The 20,900-nt window shown below is 37.7% G+C and overlaps 1 protein-coding gene across 1 annotated transcript in view; it reads right to left on the reverse strand.

Annotated features, from left to right (window-relative positions):
- Nucleotides 1–20,900, reverse strand: part of TANC2 (tetratricopeptide repeat, ankyrin repeat and coiled-coil containing 2) — a 346,976-nt gene that overhangs the window by 77,757 nt on the left and 248,319 nt on the right. The window contains exons 11-12 of the mRNA XM_003786213.3: nucleotides 12,117–12,348; nucleotides 981–1,147 (exon numbers count right to left, since the gene is read on the reverse strand). Of these exons, the coding sequence (XP_003786261.1) occupies nucleotides 981–1,147; nucleotides 12,117–12,348 (399 nt within the window). The remainder of the gene's footprint in view (nucleotides 1–980; nucleotides 1,148–12,116; nucleotides 12,349–20,900) is intronic.

A 20,900-nucleotide genomic window follows, 5' to 3' on the forward strand; every position in this document is an offset into this window, starting at 1 on the left:
CCACATTCTTTAATTCTAATTACTTTGAGATTAATAATAAATATCTATGAAGTGGTAGCCAGGACTAGAAATATTTGTGATCACGGAAGGCAGTAAAGCTAAATGGTCAATATGTGGGAAGAATATTAAGTGCTCAGGAGAAGAAAAAGGAGGGACTTAAATGCACAGAATATTTTCTGTACATTAGCACTTATCATGAGGGGTCACATCAAAATAGGGGGATGGGTACATGATGTAAAAAAAAAAGGTTGAAAAACACTGTTACAAACCACGTGTGACTATGTAAAGAATGGGAGATACCAACTCAGCTACCAAGAGAATTGTGGAGAAAGGGGAATTATTTATATTTAGCCCATATATTGTTACAGGCTAAGTTCTACATTCCTGGTCTTTCCTTTAGGCCATTAAGTGATCTGTGAGTGAGCATGGAAAGTAATTACAAAAAACAAAACAAATCATATCTTCCAGTTGTAGTAAACTTAATCTACAGCCCTAATATTGCCCGTATTTGTTAGAGGAGGGTATATACTGAAGAAAGTCCACCTTCGTGCTATAGAAAAACTGTTCAAGTAAAAGCAGATGGAAGGACAAGAAAATGTGACTCTAGACTACACCGAATTTTGCATAGCATTAAATGACAAAAGTGAAACAAAAGCCAAAGTGTTAGGGACTTTCTTTGTACTGCTGTCAGGACAAAGTCTAGAAAAATGACTTTTTTGTCATATTATTTTGAAGGACATTTTATCAAACCTTATCCAAAGCAATGGGAATGGGAATCTGAGAGTCAGGTACAGAAAGTGATCTTTCTAGATCATATCCTTTACTCTGGAAATACAATTCTTTGGGAATTATTCTTGCTGATGTTCATATGGCAGAGGTTTAGAAAGCACTGTCTTAAGGGAACTAGGACCTAGAACTTTTTCAGTTTATGCCCTTTCCAAGGGAAATAATTTTTGGTTTAAAAGTAAATAAACACATACCTGTAAACTGGTCCTAACTGTTACAATTAGTTTGAGCCAAGAAGGAAATTTTCCAATCATTTTACTCAGAAATGATACAATTGTATCCCCATAATCCGGTTTGTGAAATTCTGCTTCATTTAATCCATCAATTAAAATGATGAAATCTTCATCTGGTATTTTTCTCTCTGAGATAGAAAGAAACAAATTACTTAACAATTACCAAGTGGAAATGCTTCCAAACATATCTGTTTGGAAAAAAATATTAGAAAAGGCCTCTATGCATTTATTAAGTGCTCAGGGCATATAATTTAATATGAAGACATGGAATAATGCATTTAGTATATTTATTTTGTTTTTTTACCAGGTGTGAAAGCTTTTGTCACATATATGAATATATGTATCATCATATCATCATTTTTAGAAACATCCTTACTAACAGTTGTGAGATAGCCTGAACATTAGAATTATGAAATTTGTATGTGGAAATTTATTTTTCCTCTTACACATAGAAAAGTTGAATAGAATATGTTTTGGTTTTTTATTTAGCATAAAGCATTAAAGGGAATAACATCAAATATTCTTTTGGGAATTTCCCCAAAAAGGTCTAATTTAAAGTCTAAAGTAATATTTAAGACTACATGTGAATGTGTAGTGGGAAGGAAGGTCTGGAGGAACAGAGGAAAGGAACCCCGGCCAACAGATAGACCTGAACCAGGCAGGCTAGATCCCAAGATCTTAGCAGCTTCTTAGGCTACATCTAAAGCAGCCTCAATGAGACCAGTCCCTTGTGTGATCTTGCCAGGGAGGAATCAAGTGGGAAAAGACAAATATCTGTTACGCTTGTAACTAGTTCCCTCCAGACTCTACATGATCCTTAATTGACATAATTGGTTTATCTTCAGGGTTAGGGCAAAGGTGGCAGCTTGGTTAAGATTTCAGGCTTCTATGGGTGGCGCCTGTGGCCCAAAGAAGTAGGACACCAGCCCCATATACTGGAGGTGGTGGGTTCAAACCTGGCCCCAGCCAAAAACTGCAACAACAACAACAACAACAACAACAACAACAACAAAAAAGACTTCAGGTTTTTACACTCACTTAATGCTTATTGATTCTTGAACAACACTGAACAGTAAGAGATTTAAAAATCATCAAATTGAAAGAACATTTTGGAATCAATGAATTGCGAGGATCAAGTAAAAGTTACAAATTAGTAGGACCTTCAAGGTTCTGCAGGGAAGAAAGTAGAGAGACAAGAACAAAAAGTCATTGTATACCTGAGGTGAGAAATAGGTTTATCTGAAGAGGAAAGAGAAGATGGAGCTGGGGAAAGAAGAAAAAGTCTGGACTTCCGCACGAGACTGGCTATTCTTGCCTTTAAAAGTCAAGACCAATGGTCGGGTATAGGGCTCAAGCCTATAATCCTCACACTGTAGGAGGCAGAGAAGGGTGGATTGTTTGAGCTCACGAGTTCAAGACCAGCTTGAGCAAAAGTGAGATGCCATCTCTACTAATGGAATAGAAAAACTGAGGCAAGAGAGAGTGCTTGAGCCCTAGAGTTGGAGGTTGCTGTGAGCTGTGATGCCACAGCACTCTACCTAGGGTGACAGCTTGAGGCTCTGTCTCAGGAAAAAATAAATAAAACTCAAGACCAAAATTGTACATACTATTTTGGTTTCACAACTGAAAATACACAGATCTTTTGCAATGATTAATAAGCCTTTATATTTCCCCTCTAAAACATAGCTTCCCATAAAGGAATTAAATTTCAATATCCTAAGTACTATAAGTTAGTCCTCAAACTGAAGAGTCTGGCAACATTTTAGGCAGAGAAATGAACTATGGATTCCAGCTTTAACTGTTAATGATTACTAATGAAATGGCTTTCTAGATGATGTAGCACTAAGAAAATACAATATTGCTCTAGGGAGTACAAATGTATTTAAGGGGCGGTGCCTGTGGCTCAATGGGTAGGGCACTGGCTCCATATACCTAGGGTGGCGGGTTCAAACCTGGCCCCGGCCAAACTGCAACAAAAAAATAGCTGGGCGTTGTGGCAGGCACCTGTACTCCCTTGGGAGGCTGAGGCAAGAGAATCGCCTATGCCCAGGAGTTGGAGGTTGCTGTGAGTGGTGTGACGCCACGGCCCTCTACCAAGGGCGATAAAGTGAGACTGTCTCTACCAAAAAAAAAAAAATTTAAGGATAGCCAGGTATGGTGGTGTGTGCTTATTATCCCAGATGCTTGAAAAGCTGAAGTGGGACAATGCTTTGAGCCTAAGAATTTGAGACCAGCCTGGGCAACATAGTGAGATCTTGTCTCAAAAAACAAACCAAAACCAAAAACAAACACATGAACAAAGAAAGTATTAAGGAAGAGTTATGGAAAAGAGAGGAGTTGCTTGGAACTAACTAGGATTTACCCTAAAAACTGAGGGTTGTCATGCTCTTGATTTTGAGGACTCAGACTCCCTTGAGCTTAACTGTGTCTTTAATTTCCCTAGACTTGCATTCTGCTTGGCTGAGCACCATTACCTAGTGCCATCCAGTGGTATGCTGAAGCTGTCAGGTACTGAACCAGTATTTTCAAAAGCTAGTTGTTTAACAGCTGATAGCTTGAAATTGGCTATGGTAGGAATATTTACACAATGGAAATTGGCAAATGTTACAAATCACCTCTCCCAGGTGGCTGTTCAGAATGTACTAACACACTATTGCCCACTGTTCAGTTACATCTCCTTTATCTTCACCCAGGTATCTTCATAAAGAAGCCACGATCTTCAAGTGGAGAAAAAACCTGGGGATAACACATCTGCTTTAGAGTGTCTCTGGGCAACACATTTCAAACACATTCTCAAGTATCTCAAATATCAATAATGTGTACTAAATTATGATCTAGACATTTTTTAATGAATGAATATTAATTTGCTAATAAAATAAGATTTTCATTTCACAAATTCTCAGTAGATTATTTTATTAGATAGATAAATTATTCCTCTTAGAGTAAGCTCCATAATATATCATTTTTTAAAAAAGGGAATATTGGTTCCTTTTAATTAAGATAATATATATTCTTCTAAATCTTTGCTATTTTTTTTTTTTTTTAGATTCCCCTTTTTTGAAGGAATTACTTATAAATCACCTATTAAGGCAGGTGCTATGAACTATCAAAAAACATTTCATCATTTAGAAAGTAGGGATGGCATGCATATCTATCTAAGGATATTGCACTTTTTAGGATTCAGAATAACAAACAGAGAATTTTCTAATGCTACTAATACTGTAAAACAATGAGAACTACTCCTAACATAATTTTTCCTTTGTTGAATGATGAGATTTCTTGACTACAAATTTAAACAGGTTGAGATCTTAATGATCCTTAGACTTCGTCTTTTAAATACAACCAGCCTGGCTTGGCGCCTATAGCTCAACCGGCTAGGGCACCAGCCACGTACACCTAGGGTGGCAGGTTCGAATCCCCAGCCTGGACCCGCCAAACAACAGTGACGGCTGCAACCAAAAAATAGCCAGGGGTTGTGGCGGGCGCCTGTGGTCCCAGCTACTTGGGAGGCGGAGGCAGGAGACTTGCTTGAGCCCAGGAGTTGGAGGTTGCCGTGAGCTGTGGTGCCACAGCACTCTACCCAGGGGGACAGCTTGAGGCTGTCAAAAAAAAAAAAAAAAATAATTAAAAAAAAATAAATAAATACAACCAGCCTTGTAAGACTATTTTTGTTGTTCATTTCTCAGTGTTTGCTGATTATTTAAATACTCTAACTCAGTAGCTTTTAAAGGATTTTACAAGTGAAAAAATTTTAAAGGATTGCTATTCATATTTTTTCATGTTAAGAACACTTAAAATTAAAAAAAAGAACATTTAAACTATAATCAGCCACTATCACCATTGTTATATAGGAAAAAAGTATTTTAACATTAAAACAGTAGAAGGGACATTATCTTTATATACATATACATGTAAAACTATATTGTATCTATAACCACGCAAATTCTAGGCTATTTTTATTTTCTAGTGCTTAGGAGCCACTGCTCTAGCTGATGAGTCACTGGAAAGTTCTTTAACCCTTGCTTTTAATCCCTGGTAAATAAATAAACATTCACCAGGGACTCCCCACTGCTTCCATTTGCATGAAGACTTAACAAATACTTAAACTGTCTTCCTTACCAGTTCCATTCTAAGACTTCACCTAGGTGCCAGATTAAATAAGAACTACAGAGACTGTTAAGAGAAGAGATGGTAGCTCCTACTGAAGTCAAAACTGAATCATATGAATGAAACTCTATTACTGGTGTATTTGTATGGGAATTATTAAAAGTGAAAATAAGACTCATATCAGATAACAGTTTTATTCAGAAAAGCTTCACATTACCTCTGTTTTCTTTAGTTATAATAACAATAGTGTCTCCTTTAATTTCACATTAATAGCTGAAGCAAAAGCCCACTGAGAGACTTCAAAACTTTTTCATTTTGTTTTATATGTGCATATGTGTGGGTGTGTTACCACACTTACAGAAGCTCTGCTGCCCAAGCTGGAGTACAATGATACTATTATAGCTCACTGCAGACTCAAACTCCTGGGCTTAAGCAATTCTTTCACTTCAGCCTCCTGAGTAACTAGGACTATAGGCACAGACCACCCTACCTTGCTAATTTTCAAAAATTAGGGTCTTGCTATGTTGTCCAGGTTCGTCTCAGACTCCTGGCCACAAGCAGTCTTCCCACTTCGGCCTTCCACAGTGCTAGGATTGCAGGTATGAGCCACCATGTCCAGCCTTGACTTTCATTTTTTTTTTAAATGTATAGTTTGAAATCTAGCTTCTATTGGACTTTCCTACAAAAAATATTCTAGCTACCTTTCAAAAACCCTCTATTTATTTTGCTCCATTTTCCCACTAAGAGGTATTCCACTGAATAACTACACTACACTTTCTTTATCCATTCTGATGACGGACATTTGGGTTGTTCCCAGTTTTTTGTTTTTTTTTTCTGAACAGAGTCTCACTTTGCCGCCCCTATTAGAGTGCCCTAGTGTCATGGCTCACAGCAACCTCTGACTCTTAGGCTCAAGCAATTCTCTTGCCTCAGCCTCCCAAGTAGCTAGGACTACAGGTGCCCACTACAATGCCCAGCTATTTTGAGAGACAGGGTCTCACTGTAGCTCAGGCTGGTCTCTTACTTGTGAACTTAGGTGATTCGCACACCTAGGCCTCCAGGTGTTTCCAGTTTTTGACTGCTATGAATAAAGCTGCTAGAAACGTTCTTGTATAAGTCTTTGTGATTTATTTCTCTTAGGTAAACACATTAAGAATACAACTGCTTGGTCATAAATAGATACATATTCAACTTTATAAGAAAATGCCAAATAGTTTTCCAAGGTAGTATTATATGAGCAATATATGAGAGTTCATTCACGTTGTTTACCATTCTCATCAATACCTGATGTTCAATCTCTTAAAATTTAACCATTCTAGTGAGCGTGAAGTGGGATTATAATTTTAATTCATATCTCCATGATTACTAGTGATGCTAAACACTTTTTCATGTGCTTCTGGGTTACAGATATATCTTCTTTTGTGAAGTGTCTAAATCTTGTCAATTAAAAGACTGGATTGTCTGTGTTCTACAGTTATTGTACATTCAAGTGCTCGCTCTCATGCTCTCTTTTTCTCCTTTGTGACCTGCTTTTTCTTTTTCTTATTGGTGTTTTTGTTAAGTAGACACTTTCAATTTTGATGAAGTCTAATTTATCACCCTTTTCTTGCATGATTAGTGATTTTTATCTCTAGGAATTCTTTACCTACTCCAAGTTTGTGAAGATATCTCATGTTTTTTCTATTAGCTTCAGAGATTAAACATTTTATTTAGATCTGTGATCTGTCTCAAATTAATTTTTATGTGTAGTGTGAGGTAAGGATTGGGAATCATTTTCCCCTACACATTTATTTTGTTGTGTCAGTATCATTTGATGACAGAATTCGCTTTTCTAACTGTCTCAGCACTTTTAGGAAGATCAATTGGCTGCATAACGTATGGGTCTATTTCTGGATTCTCCATTCTCTTCCACTGATCTGTTTTCCATCTTTGCATGAATACCACTCTGTTAGTGGAGTGTTCCAGCTGACTCAAGCTGACTCATGAGAGTGTATTGCTAAGTTTTTAAGCATTGAATCAGATCCCACCCAAGTTGGTTGTTAAACATTTACTAGCAAGCACATCACTGTCATGATTATTATAGTAATCTGTAATGCTCTAAGTCTTGAAATCAGATGCTGATTTCAAGATGAAAGTTCCATCTTCCAACTTCCTTCTTTTTAAAAATTACTTTGGCTATTTTTGTTCCTTTGAATTTCTAAAGTTTTTCAATTTTAGAGAAAAATCCTGCTGGGGTTATGTTGAATCTATAGATCAATTTGAGGAAACAGTGACATCTTCCAATCCACAAATATGGGATATTTCTTCCATTTACTAAATTCTTTAATTTCACTCTGCAATGTTTTCACTGTTCTTTCTGATTTGTAAGACCACTGTAGAAGTCTTACCACTGTAGAGTGGTAACATCTACATCTTTTCCTAAGTTTATTCTTCTGTGGAACAGTCACTTGGCCTCTCCATGTTGTGTGTACTTCACCACAGCATGGTGAACTCAGGGTAGTCAGACTTTTTACATGGCAACATATGCCTCTAAAAATAAGGGTTTCAGTGGACAAGACGGAAATTGCATGTCTATTTATGATCTAGCCTCAATGTCACATAGCATCACTTTGTACTCAATTGGTTAAAGTAGGTACAACCTGCCCAGATATATGGGGAAGAGACACAGACCTCAACTCTTGATGGAAGTAATGTCAAAGAACTTGCAGCCATGTTTTAAAATTGCCACATACTTTTAAAATTTCATTTTCAATGGTTTTTTGTTAGTATAGAAACATATTTTATATATTTTTATAGTTTTATACTTATCTAGTAGGCTGCCTTCTTTTTGCGAAGATTTCTTAGAGTCTTCTAGGTAAACAATCCTGTCTGCAAAGACAGTTTCATATCTTCCTTTCCAATTGTTATACTATCTGCTTCTTTATTTTAATTTTTAAAAATTTTTCTTATTTTACTATATCAGGCCATCTGTATATATATTTTAATTTATTTAAATAATCCAATCCACCTGTCTTGGCCTCCCAGAGTGTTGGGCTTCCAGGTGTGAGCCACTGGACCCAGTTTTGCAGTTTTGGATTCATGTATTTTGAACCTCTATTAAGTACATACACATTTAGGATTATTTTATTTTCCTAGTAAATTGGCCCTTTTATGTTTATCAAATCTAGGTGTAGTAGTACTTTTTGTCTACTCTGTCTGACATTACTACAGTCATTCCAGCTTTCTTATGCTCCATGTTTACACAGTGTATCTTTTTCTGTTCTTTCCCTTTTACTCTGTGTGTGTGTATACACACACACACACACACACATATATTTATTTATTTTTTGAGACAGAGTCTTATTATGTTGCCCATGGTAGAGTGCCGTGGTGTCACAGCTCAAAGCAACCTCAAACTCTTGGGCTTAAGTGATTCTCTTGCCTCAGCCTCCAAAGTAGTTGGGACTACAGACACCTGCCACAATGTCTGGCTTTTTTTTTTTTTTTTTAATTGTAGCTGTCATTGTTGTGTAGCAGGCCTGGGCTGGGTTCAAACCTTCTGCCTTTGGTATATGTGGCTGGTGCCCTAATTGCTGAGCTACGGGTGCTGAGCCCTGTGTCTTTATATTTAAATAGCTTCATGTAGAGGGCATATAGTTTGGTCTTGCTTTTATTCAGTCTGACAGCTTGTCTTTTTAGTGTGTTTAGTCCACTCACATTTCAAGTAATTACTGTTATGATTACTTTTAAATCTATTATCTTGCTTGCTCCACTGTTTTGTTAAAAAAATTCTTTCTTTCCTGAATTCTTTAGGGTCAATCAAATAACTTTTAGTATTTCATAATTTTGTTTCTAGCTATTGCTTATGACAGTGAGTAAAAACACAGAAGTAAGATGAAGTAACTATATTTACTTATAGGCTGGGCACGATGGCTCACACCTATATCCGAGCACTCTGGGAGATGGAGGCAGAAGGACTGCTTAAAGCTAGGAGTTCAGGACCAGCCTGGGAAATATAGCAAGATTATATGTTCATAAGAAATTAAAAAAAAGCTAGGTATGAAGTGTGGTGGTACATGCCTATAGCCCTAACTACTTAAAAGGCTAAGACCAGGGGGATTACTTCGCTTGAGCCCAGAAGTTTGAGGCTGCAGTCTAATTAGAATTGTTCCACTGCACTCTAGCCTGGGTGACAGAGTGAGATCCTGTCTCTAATAAATAAATAAATTAACTAGTCAACTAACTTAGAATAATCTTTGTCAAATAGAGATATCTAAAGCTGGTTATGGAAACCTAAATGAGCAGCAAATATATCTTGTAGTAAAATTATAAAACATATGAATTATGATTGTGAACTGGAATTAACCCTGAAAGGATCTAAATAATCTCCTGCAATTAGTCTTAATGTGTAGATCCTTTTATCACTTCAGATACCCTTAACATGTGAACAGTTTCCACATTTAAGTATCTGTTCAAAATATATTTCCTGAAATGCCTACTATGTTCAAAATGAGGTCACAACTATAAAAGGTAAAAGTTGAATAAAGAAAAGGTTTCTACCTTCAATAGCATACAATGTAGTCAGGGACAAGATAAGTACAGAAATAACTAATTCTTGTAAACCACAAAGTATAACACCTGGCATATAGTATTTATTAATGTTAGTGAACAAATTTAAAGTTATTATTATATATACATAGTAATATACTGAGTACCATAACATTTAATGTCAATTTGGAAGGTCACTGTTTCTGATTGGAGGAGGACAAGGGGATCAGCAGGTATTTAATGAATGAGGTGGCAGTGAAGCTGGTCCTTCAAAGATGGGTAGAATTCTGACAGGCAGAGAAGTGAGAAGTAAAAGGAAAGGAAACAGTAAGTAAATGTATGGAAATGTTGGGAAATGAAGGAGAATGTTTAAGGATGAGGGAATATTTTAGTTTATAAACACAGGCTTCATAAGGATTAAAGTGAATAAGGTTAAAAAGTAGGGCAGATCCTGACCATCAAGTATCTTGAATATTAGACTAAAGAGCTAGAAGTTAATTCAGTAGGCAATAAGGATCACTAGATACCGAAGGGGGAAATCATGTGTCAGAGAATTGCTTTATAAAGTTTTTAGTTTTAAATTTAAAATAAGCTCTGGGAAATATTATTAAAGAAAAAATATGCACGATTTACTTTTCAGTCTGGTTTGGCATGCTCCTAATGATATCAGTTACCTGGACCAATGTTAGCCAGTGCGCATACTCTGTAGTATTTTCCACATGTATGCCCAGTTCAATATTATTAGCACTGTAGTGATGGATGCCATGGCTAACATGGCATAGTACTGTATTTCAGATTTCAAAGTTTGGCAATTGCTAGTGAAGATGACCAATTTCTCTTGGCTTTATCTTACCATCTTTGGAGTCTGCTTTTGCCCCAGCACATACTTTTTGCTTTTTGTAACAACTCCGACGATTTTTCGGTCTTCTTTGTGGCCACCATCTTCCTGCCTTAGATGCTGCCAAGATGGCTGGGAGTGAGAAAGGAAGGAGTTCCCATAACGCAAAGCTCTTCACAGTGGCGCTGGGATGCCAGCAGCCTTATGGAGCTTTACCTGGAAGCAGTACGAAGATTGGGGAAACTAGAAAGAGCTCCCCCACCTGGTATGTCACGAACAGGTTAGAGGTGTCCTTAAATTTCAGCCCTTGGGGGCATCTGGGGTTGGAAACAGATGTAGCCTCAGGGCTAGTCATGTCCAGCCAGGAGGAGTCATAAATTTTTATCTTGATAGGCTGTATAACCTTTTATAATTTTTTAAGTGTGTTATGATGTGAAAGAAACACTAAAACAGAGAACCACAGAAGACCAGGAAGGGTAATACAGATATGACGTCATGGGCAGTTCAATAGCTCTTGGGGTAATAAAGGTAATGAGATCGATGGATGTGAGAAACATCACAAAGGCAGAAGTAACACGTTTTGGAGACTGGGTTATATACAGGAAATATGATTAGCAATACTTATGGAGAAACTCTAAGGTTTAAACAGGTTTAGAGTATAGTCAAGGTTTTAGGTAGTGGAAATTACGACAGAGGTCATCAGAATTGAGAAAAAAGAGAAATTTTGCTATCCAAATAACCAGCATGGAAGCTAAAATAAATGCAGAAGATGGCCAAGAGAAATAAGAATCATCTTTCCTTATAAGCACTTCTAAAACCCTTGAGAAAGGTATATAAGTCTCTCAGGAATAAACATGATTGCTCAGAAATCTCATGCTTAAGCAAACCTCTTTGGATTCCAGAATTGACAAAACACTGTTAAGGGTATGGGGCAGAAAGACTTATAAAGATGTGCACTATCTTTAGGGAAACGGTTGCACTTAGGACACAGATGACACTAGAATTGCAGAGGACAAAGGGAGGAAATTCATGCACATGAATTCGAGGAAATGGGATTTCATTTAATTTTTTCCCACTTTTTAAAAAGTTCTCCTGAGATATAATTTATGTATACATAAAACATCCTTATACCTTGTAAATAACTCTTAAAGTATAGAATTAAGTGATTTCTAGTACATACACAGAGTTGTGCAACCCTGGATGTCATCCCACTTTACCTGAATTGATGTAATAATAGATACACAAAAAGATACACATAAAGACTGGGGAGAATCCTAACCATATTCTGAACAACTCTGAGTTGCAGCCATAACTTCACTGACTTATTCAAGCTCTACAGAAAGGACCGAAAGTTCTGCTATCTTCAGTATAAGGAAAATGCATTGTATTTGTAAAGAAGAATAAGAATTTTTATAAAGAAAAGAGGAAGTAGAAGTTAAAGCAGGAATTTGGTGCTTTTTCTCTCCAAGTAAAATTTTTAATCTGTTAACTATATCCTGTAGGATATCACCTATGGAACATTTAATTTTGGCAATGTGATAAAAATACTCATTCCTAAAGCATGATCCTGGTGACCTGGGGCTCCAAAGCTTCCATCTTTCACTTCCTTTCAACCTTATGTGTACCTTTGTGGAGATTCTCCAGGGGCTCCAGGACACCCCTCCGGAAAGAGGCCATGGGGTCTTGAACACAGGACCGCAGGCTCAGCATGCTCTGCAGGTGAGGCTCCCGAAGAAGTTGCTCCCGATAGGCTGTCAGCTGAGGTGAGCGGCAGAGCAGGGCAGCAACATTGTGGACGAATTCTGGTACCAGACAGGTATAGGCATTATCTGCTTGGCAATAGTGATAGGCAACCACCTACAAAAGAAAGTCGAGAATACAAACAGGCTTCTCAGTAGCAAGAGCAAAAGCTATGACTATTACATGATCATTCTGCAATACTGTCTTTTTTTTTTTTAGACAAGATCTCGCTCTGTTATCTGGGCTAGAGTAGAGTGACATCATCATAGCTTATTGCAAACTCAAATTCTCAGGCTCAGGAGATTGTCCTGCTTCAGTCTCCTGGGCTGTTGGGACCACAGAAGCATGCCACCATGCCTAGCTAAAAAAAAAATTTTTTTTTTTTTGTAAAGATGGGGCCTTGCTCTTGTTCAGGCTGGTCTCAAACTCCTGACCCCAAGCAATCCTCCTGCCTCAGCCTTCCAAAGTGCTAGGAGTATAGGCAAGAGCCACCATGCCCCACCAATTCTGTCTTTTACCTCTTTATTCCTCAACTTTTCCAATAAAAGTTGCTATTTCAGAAACTGCCTGATTATATAGGATCAGAAATTTGACACATTATTTCTTTCAGTGTGATATGATATTATAACCTAGAATTAATTATAAATGAAAGTTGAGTTTTCCCTCTGGATTATTAAAAATAGGAAGCAAGCCTGAGAATGAAGATTTATATTAATACCACTAGCATTTATTTAGCATGGTACAGCACAGGAAAGAGTCTAATCTTATAACAAAGTGTTAGGGATAAAATAATCAGAGAAAAATCAAGTTAGTCTCAACAAACATATATGCTAACATCACATTTTTGATTACAGCTATTTTATAAACTAAGCCTTATAAAAATAAAATAGTTCAGATTTAAAAATCAGCATTAACCACCATTACCACCACCACCACCAAAAAAAAAAAAAAATCAGCATTAAGGCTTGTTGCCTATAGCTCAGTGGCTCGGGCACCAGACCATACTGGGGTTGGGAGGTTCAAACCCAGCACGGGCCTGCCAAACAATGACAACTACAACAACAACAAAAAATAGTTGGGCGTTGTGGCGGGCGCGTAGAGTCCCAGCTACTTGGAAGGATGATGCAAGAGAATCACTTAAGCCTAAGAGTTTGAGGTTGCTGTGAGCTATGATGCCACAGCATTCTACCAAGGGTGACATAGTGAGACTCTGTCTCAAAATAAATAAATAAAACTAAGCATTAAATGTTTTCTGAGCACCCAGACAGAGACAGAGTACCAGGATTAAATTACAGGAAGAAGAAAGGGGTAAGATTTTGTTAGATGTAGGTCTTAAATTCAAAGAACTTAGAAAATGTCTGAGTCTTACATATCATGTAAGGTCTGTAGGTTGTCTGGCTAGGACCTGGAGTTGAAGGCTTTGTTTAGTTGCATAAAAACACCTGAAAACATTCTGCTCAATGCTCACTCCATTTATATTCTCATTGTTTTCTTTGCCTCAACGGCAAGTGCAAGAGGGGATTTTTCTTTCTTTCTTTTCTTTTTTTTTTTTGAGACAAGTCTTTTTCACTCTTGGTAGAGTACCTGGTAGAGTGCCATGGTGTCATAGCTCGCAGCAACCTCAAACTCTTGGGCTCAAGTGGTCCCCCTTGCCTCAGTTTTTCATTTTTAGTAGAGATGGGGGTCTTACTCTGGCTCAGACTGGTCACAAACTTGTAAGCTCAAGTGGTCACCTGGCTTGCAAGATGGGATTTTAATCTAGACTACCCTTCTGGCTCATTACTACCCAGAAAAGTGATGGAACTGTGAAGAAAATATGAAACTGTCAGGGACATTCAGCTTGAATGCATATAAAGCATTTGGCAGGTCCTCAGCACAGAGTAAGTACACAGAACATCAGTTAATGGTGCTATTATCAACCTCATCTTCATCCTCCACATCTTCATCATCACCATTACCATCCTCAAGGATTTGTATATTCTGCCTTTTTTTCAGCTACTAGCTTTGTGCCTATAGGCACCTGAAATGTGTCCCATTCATGGATATATGTGGGTCATTATGTAAGTTTTAAGATATACACAAATCAAGAAATGTAGTATCATCCAGGATGCAAACAAAGGAAACCCTCCTAGCAACAATGATTAAAAACTGAACAGGCTGAAACCTGCATAACAGAATCAGAAAAGACTCTGTCAACTATCCTTCTTGGAAGTGAAATAATGAACCGTAATAACCTATCTAAAAACTTTCATAGTGTCCCAAGTACAACTAGGATTGCAGCTCTTTAGTCATCTCTTAGAGAACAGTCACTAAAGAGTTCCACTTAATCTACCAGTATGGTTATCTTCGCTCTTGTAACCACGCGAGAAATGTTGAATTTTTTTCTTTTTTAACAAAACACCTGAAACCATTCTCATCAAACATAAAAATAAAAATCAAACAACATAGGAAATATCACTACATATGTGAAGTTGAAGATACAAAATGCTTGTGAGCGAAGCAATGAAGTCTGAACAAAATATGGAAACTGGCAATCAGAGGTTGTATTTTTAAAATCTCCACTCTTTTCTTTAGATAGCTTGGTTATTGCTTTATTATGTGTTTTAAACATAATGTAAAGAATCCAAAGAGAACTGAATGCTATAGGTCAGTGGTTAGAGTGCTGGCCTTGCAAACCAGTGGTTGCGAGTTGGAGCCTAGGCTTGATTAAAAGAAAAAGAACCCAAAGAGAAAACTAGTGAGCAACTGGTCTGTCCTCTCAATGAACAATGAATGTCAGTGGTTATGTCTACCTGGGTATAAATCTCCACTTGATAAAATGCGATCAAGCCTCTGAATCAATATGAATGTTCATCATATTTACTTCATTTAATTCCACATGATGAAGCTAAGCATGGCTAAACAAATAAACTGTAACTTATCCTTTACTTAAAGTGACAGGGTATCATTTTGAAGGCAAAAAATTCTGAAATTTAGAAAAAGGGTACTTTTACTGATTTGATTAAAAATCACCTGTACTTTTGGCTGAATAAGGTTTCTTCTAACAAAGGTCAAGCTAAAGCTGGACCTTCTATAGTCATATAGTCATATGTCTTTCTTACTTCTCATTTAAAAATTTTCTTTGGCATTCCAAATATAAAGTTGTAATCCCTTTGCTGAATTCAGATAGAAAAACCATTCAATAATTCCATGAGATTTTGCACTGTGTAGTATGTATGTGTACATATAATCTGTTATAACATTTGGTACTTCTCCCAAATATTCCATTAATATTACCTACAACAAGAAGTCTGGAAATGTAGATTTTTTTCTTCATTCTCATATTGAACCAATGCTCAGTGACAGATGCTATATAACTCCCTACATCTTTGAAGTCATCGTCATGTTCATCTATACACAGTCACTATTATTATAACTTCTTGGAAATGAAGGATTAGCCTAATAATTCAGTAAGTATAACTTTTCTTTGGTGGATTCCTGTCTCTCAAAATGATTTGTGTTAATTTTAATTTTAGATATATCTTTCTTACATTATTAATTTTTTTATCTCAAGTTTTCCTAATGTTAAACCTCTGAACTTTTTGTTAAAACAATTTTATTCAAAGTATATCTGATGTGACCAGAATTCCATTACTTCTTTTGAAGTAGACAGCAAGTAAATTTTAGGTTAGCTTTATGAGGGAAGAAAGAAAAGGGCAGACTGTAGACTATATAGACAAAGAAAAGACTGAAAGTCAGTCTAGCCTTATGTATATTTTGTTTAGTGCTGTATCAAAGAAATGATGAAACCATCATGAATCTCATCAAAGGGAATGAATGGCAGTAAATCTGTCAGTATTGTGGTAAAAGTCACAGGCCTTCCCTTTCCACAGACCATTTTCTATTTTAAATGAATAATCTGTGACAGGATTATGGTAATCCTACAGAAATAAAAGGTAGCTTGACTATGTGAACGCATTTGTGAATCTAATTTACACACTGACTGGCACTTGCGTCATTTAAACAAACTATAATGTTACAACTGCCCTTCCTTCAGGCCTGCCCTCATCCTCTTACTCCAGGCCTCCTTTCTATCACTTCTTCTAAGAACACCTTTCTTACTACCACCTGATTGATTACCTAATCAGCACAGCTCTTCAGTTTGGTTTTTAACATTTCCGGGGATATGGAGGCTCACCATAAGTAACTTTCTTCCTTTCTTTTCTTTTGTTGTTTGGGACGAGGCAAGGTTTGAACTTGCTGTCCCTTGTGTGCAGGGTCAGCGCCCTAACTACTGAGCTACAGCAGCCAGCTCAGGAAGTAACTTTCTGTTACTTTTCTCTATTTTTTTTTTTTTTTTTAAGACTGAGCCTCAAGCTGTTACCCTGGGTAGAGTGTCATGGCATCATAGCTCACAGCAACGTCCAACTCCTGGGCTCAAGCGATTCTCCTGCCTCCACCTCCCAAGTAGCTGGGACTACAGGCGCCTGCCACAATGCCTGGCTATTTTTTGGTTGCAGCCGTCATTGTTGTTTGGCTGGCCCGGGCTGGATTCGAACCCACCAGCTCAGGTGTATGTGGCTTGAGCTACAGGTGCCGAGCCAATATACATAATTTAATTAAAAATACTTTATTGCAAAAAGTGCTAATGATCATTTGAGCCTTCAGTGAGTCATAATCTTTCTGCTGGTGTTAGGTCTTGCCTCAGTGTTGATGGCTGCTGACTGATTAGTGTGGTGGTTGTTGAACACTGTGATGTCTGTGGCAATTTATTTTTTTTATTTTTTTATTTTATTTTTTGAGACAGTCTCACCATGTCACCTTTGGTAGAGTGACATGGCATCACAGCTCACAGCAACCTCAAACTCCTGGGCTCAAGTGATTCTCTTACCTCAGCCTCCCAAGTAGCTGAGACTATTGGTGCCCACCACAATGCCTGGCTATTTTTTTTTTTTAAGAGATGAGTTTTCACTTTGGCTCAGGCTGGTCTCAAACTCTGAGCTCAGGTGATCCATCCACCTCAGTCTCCCATAGTGCCACACCAAGCCACCAGCAGCAATTTATTAAAATAAAATAACAAGAGCTGTGGGTGATGGCTCACACCTGTAATCCCAGCACTCTGGGAGGCCACAGTGGGTGGATCGCCTGAGCTCACAAATTAAAGACCAGCCTGAGCTACAGCGAGACCCTGTCTCTAAAAATGGCTAGGCGTTGTCATGGGCACCTGTAATTTTAGCTACTTGGGAGGCTGATGCAAGAGAGCCTGAGGTTGAGCCCAAGGTTGCTGTGAGCTTTGATGCCACAGCACTCTACTGGGGGCAACAAAGTGAGACTCTGTCTCAAAAAAAAAAAAAATAAACCACTGAGGTTTGTCACATCAATTAAGTTTTCCTTTCATGAAAGATTACTTTATAGTATGTGATATTGTTTGATAGAATTTTACTTACAGTAGAACTTCTTTCAAAATTGGAGTTAATGAACTCAAATCCTGGCACCGTATTATCAACGTGTTTATGAAAATCCTTTGTTGCCATTTTGATGACATTCATAGCATCTTTACCAGGAGCAGATTCCACCTCAAGAAACCACTTACTTTGCTCATTTGCAAGAACCAACTCTTCTTCTGTTTAAATTTTATCATAAGATTGTAGTGATTCAGTCACATCTTTAGGCTCCACTTCTGGTTATCTTGCTATTTCTACCATATCTGCAGTTACTTCCTCTACTGACGTCTTGAACCCTTAAAAGTTATCCATGAGGGTGCAATCAACTTCTTCTAAACTCCTGTTAATGTTGACATTTTGACTTTTTTTCTGTAATTACATATGTTCTTAATGGCATCTACAATGATGAATCTTCCGAAAGGGTTTTTACTTTGCCAGTCCACCGGAGAAATCATTATCTATGGCAGCTTTATAAAATATATTTCTTAAATAATAAGATATGAAAGTTGAAATTACTCCTCGATCCATGAACTGAAGAATGAATGTTATGTCATTAGCAGGCATGAAAATATTAATTTCCTTATATGTCTCCATCAGAGCTCTTGAGTGACTAGCTGTATTATCAGTGAGCAGTAGCATTTTGAAAGGAATCTTTCTGTCTGAGCAGTAGGTCTCAACAGTAATCTTAAAATATTCAGTAAACCATGCTGTAAAAAGATGTTCAGCTGTCCAGGTTTTGTTGTCCCATTTATAGAGCATAGGCAGAGTAGAATCAGTATCATTCTTAAGGACCCTAGAATTTTTTGAATGGTAAATGAACATTGGCTTCAACTTAATGTCATCAGTTGCATTAGTCCCTAATAATAGTGTCAGCCTGCCCTTTGAAGCTTTGACTTCTCTTTAGCTACAAAAAGTATTTCGATGGCACCTTTTTCTCATATAAAGCTGATACGTCTACATGGAAATCCGTTGCTTAGTACCTTCAATTACCACAGTCAGATCTTCTGGCTAATTTGCTGCAGCTTCTCCTTGAGGCATTTGCTTCACTTTGTACTTTTATATTACAGAGTTGGCTTCTTTCCTTAAACCTCATGAACCAACTTTTGCTACCTTCAAACTTTTCTTCTGTAGCTTCATCACCTTTCTCAGCCTTCTCAGAATTCAAAGGAGAGTTAGCCTTTGCCTTTGTTCTGGATTAGGTTTTGGCCTAAGAGACTGTGGTGGCTGCTTTGATCTTCTATCCAGACAACTAAAACTTTCTCCATATCAGCAATAAGGCTGTTTCTCTTTCTTTCTTTTTTTTGAGACAGAGTCTTACTTTGTCACCCTAGGTAGAGTACTGTGGCATCACAGCTCATAGCAATTTCCAACTCCTGGGCTTAAGCGATTCTCTTGACTCAGCCTCCCAAGTAGCTGGAACTACAGGTACCTGCCACAACACCCGGCTATATTTTGGTTGTAGTTGTCATTGCTGTTTGGTAGGCCTGGGCTGGATTCGAACCCACCAGCTCTGGTGTATGTGACTGGTGCCCTTAGCCACTGAGCTACAGGTGCCAAGCCTGTTTCCTTCTTATCATTCATGTTTTCACTGGAGTAGCACTTTTAATTTCCTTCAAGAATATTTCCTTGGCTACTGTGGTGCAAGAGGCTAGCTTTTGGCCTATCTTGACTTTTGACATGTCTTCCTCACTAAGTTTAATTATTTCTCACTTTTAATTTAAAGTGAGAGATGTGCAACTCTTCACTTGAAATACTGAAAAGGTCATTGCAGAGTTATTGATTGGCCTAATGTCAATATTGTTGTGTTTCATGGAATAGAGAGGCCTGAAGAAATGGAAAGAGATGGGGAATAGCTGGTTGGTAGAGCAGTGAGAACACACACAACATTTATTAAGTTCAGTGTGTGTGTGGCATCCCCAAACAATCACAATAGTAACATCAAAGACTATTGATTACAGAAAATTGTAACAAATAATTTAAAAGTGTGGAATGTTGCATTATGAAAATGTGACACAGAGAAATGATGTGAGTACATGCTGTTAGAAAAATGGCACCCATAGGCTTATTTATTACAGGGTTGCTCCAAACCTTCAATTTGTAAAAAAAAAAAAAAAAAACAACAAACAAACAAAAAAATACCCCCAATTATCTGCAAAGGGGTAATAAAGTGAAGCACAATAGAAAAAGGTAAGCCTGTATATATTAACCCATACATAAACACCTATCTGTAATTCTGCATCTCTCTCTATATATATTTATATATACACACCCACATACACAGTAGAACACCTCCCTACACTGACCCTCTCAAGTTGACCTAATTTCATAGACCTGACAGGCACCACATGTACTATCAGCATAGTAGGCCTAGTTCTTTTTTGTTGACCACCTTTGTATGCTGACCTGTCTGTTACAGTCCCTTGGATGGCCAACGTACAGAGGTTCTACTGTATGAATGTACATGCACATATGAATACCAATGTATCTATGTCTCTTGAAATAGTTACGAATGAATAGAGACATCTTCTAAAGTTACAGTGAGTTAGCAGTGAATATGAGAGAAGTCTCATTGTTTTCAGAAGCCCATCTATAGCTGAGAGTGTACTGATGAGTAGGGGTGATTAATAATGTAGTTGGGAGAAATGTGCTGCTTCTCTTTCAGAAATGGACTGTACTTCTATGAAGAAATTAGAACCTTGCAATGTTATAGACCATCTGTAAAAACTGAGAGAAGCATAAGAATTAGAAGCTCCAGAAAGGGTGGAAGACGAGGGTATGCAAGGGGAGCCAAAAACACAGAGTTTATTTGAAGTTTATATAAGAAGTTAGGTACCTAGATTTTTACCCATACCCTGCCCAGTCAGGTGACTACCTTCCCTAACACCCACAGGGAAAAGAAGTAAAACTAAGCAAGAGACAATCCAGATACAGGGAAACCACACACAGAGCAAGACAGGGGTCAGGTGCCGGACTGAAAACAGGGAGCTGGAGTCAAAGTCTGACACTGAACAGGGAAACCCCAGCTCTCTTTTCCTGTCTAGCTCTAAAATTCTTGCAGCCAGGATATATATTCTCTGGTCAGGAGACTGGAGGATTTTTTTAAAGAACATGAATAGCACAAGAAAAAAAAGTTATGAATAACTGACACAGAGAAATGATGTGAGTACATGCTGTTAGAAAAATGGCACTGGCTCGGCGCCTATGGCTCAACCGGCTAAGGCGCCAGCCACGTACACCTAAGGTGGC

The sequence above is a fragment of the Otolemur garnettii genome, unplaced genomic scaffold (genome assembly GCF_000181295.1).
Source record: "Otolemur garnettii isolate 467f Iridium unplaced genomic scaffold, OtoGar3 scaffold00018, whole genome shotgun sequence".
Lineage (NCBI taxonomy): Eukaryota > Metazoa > Chordata > Mammalia > Primates > Galagidae > Otolemur > Otolemur garnettii.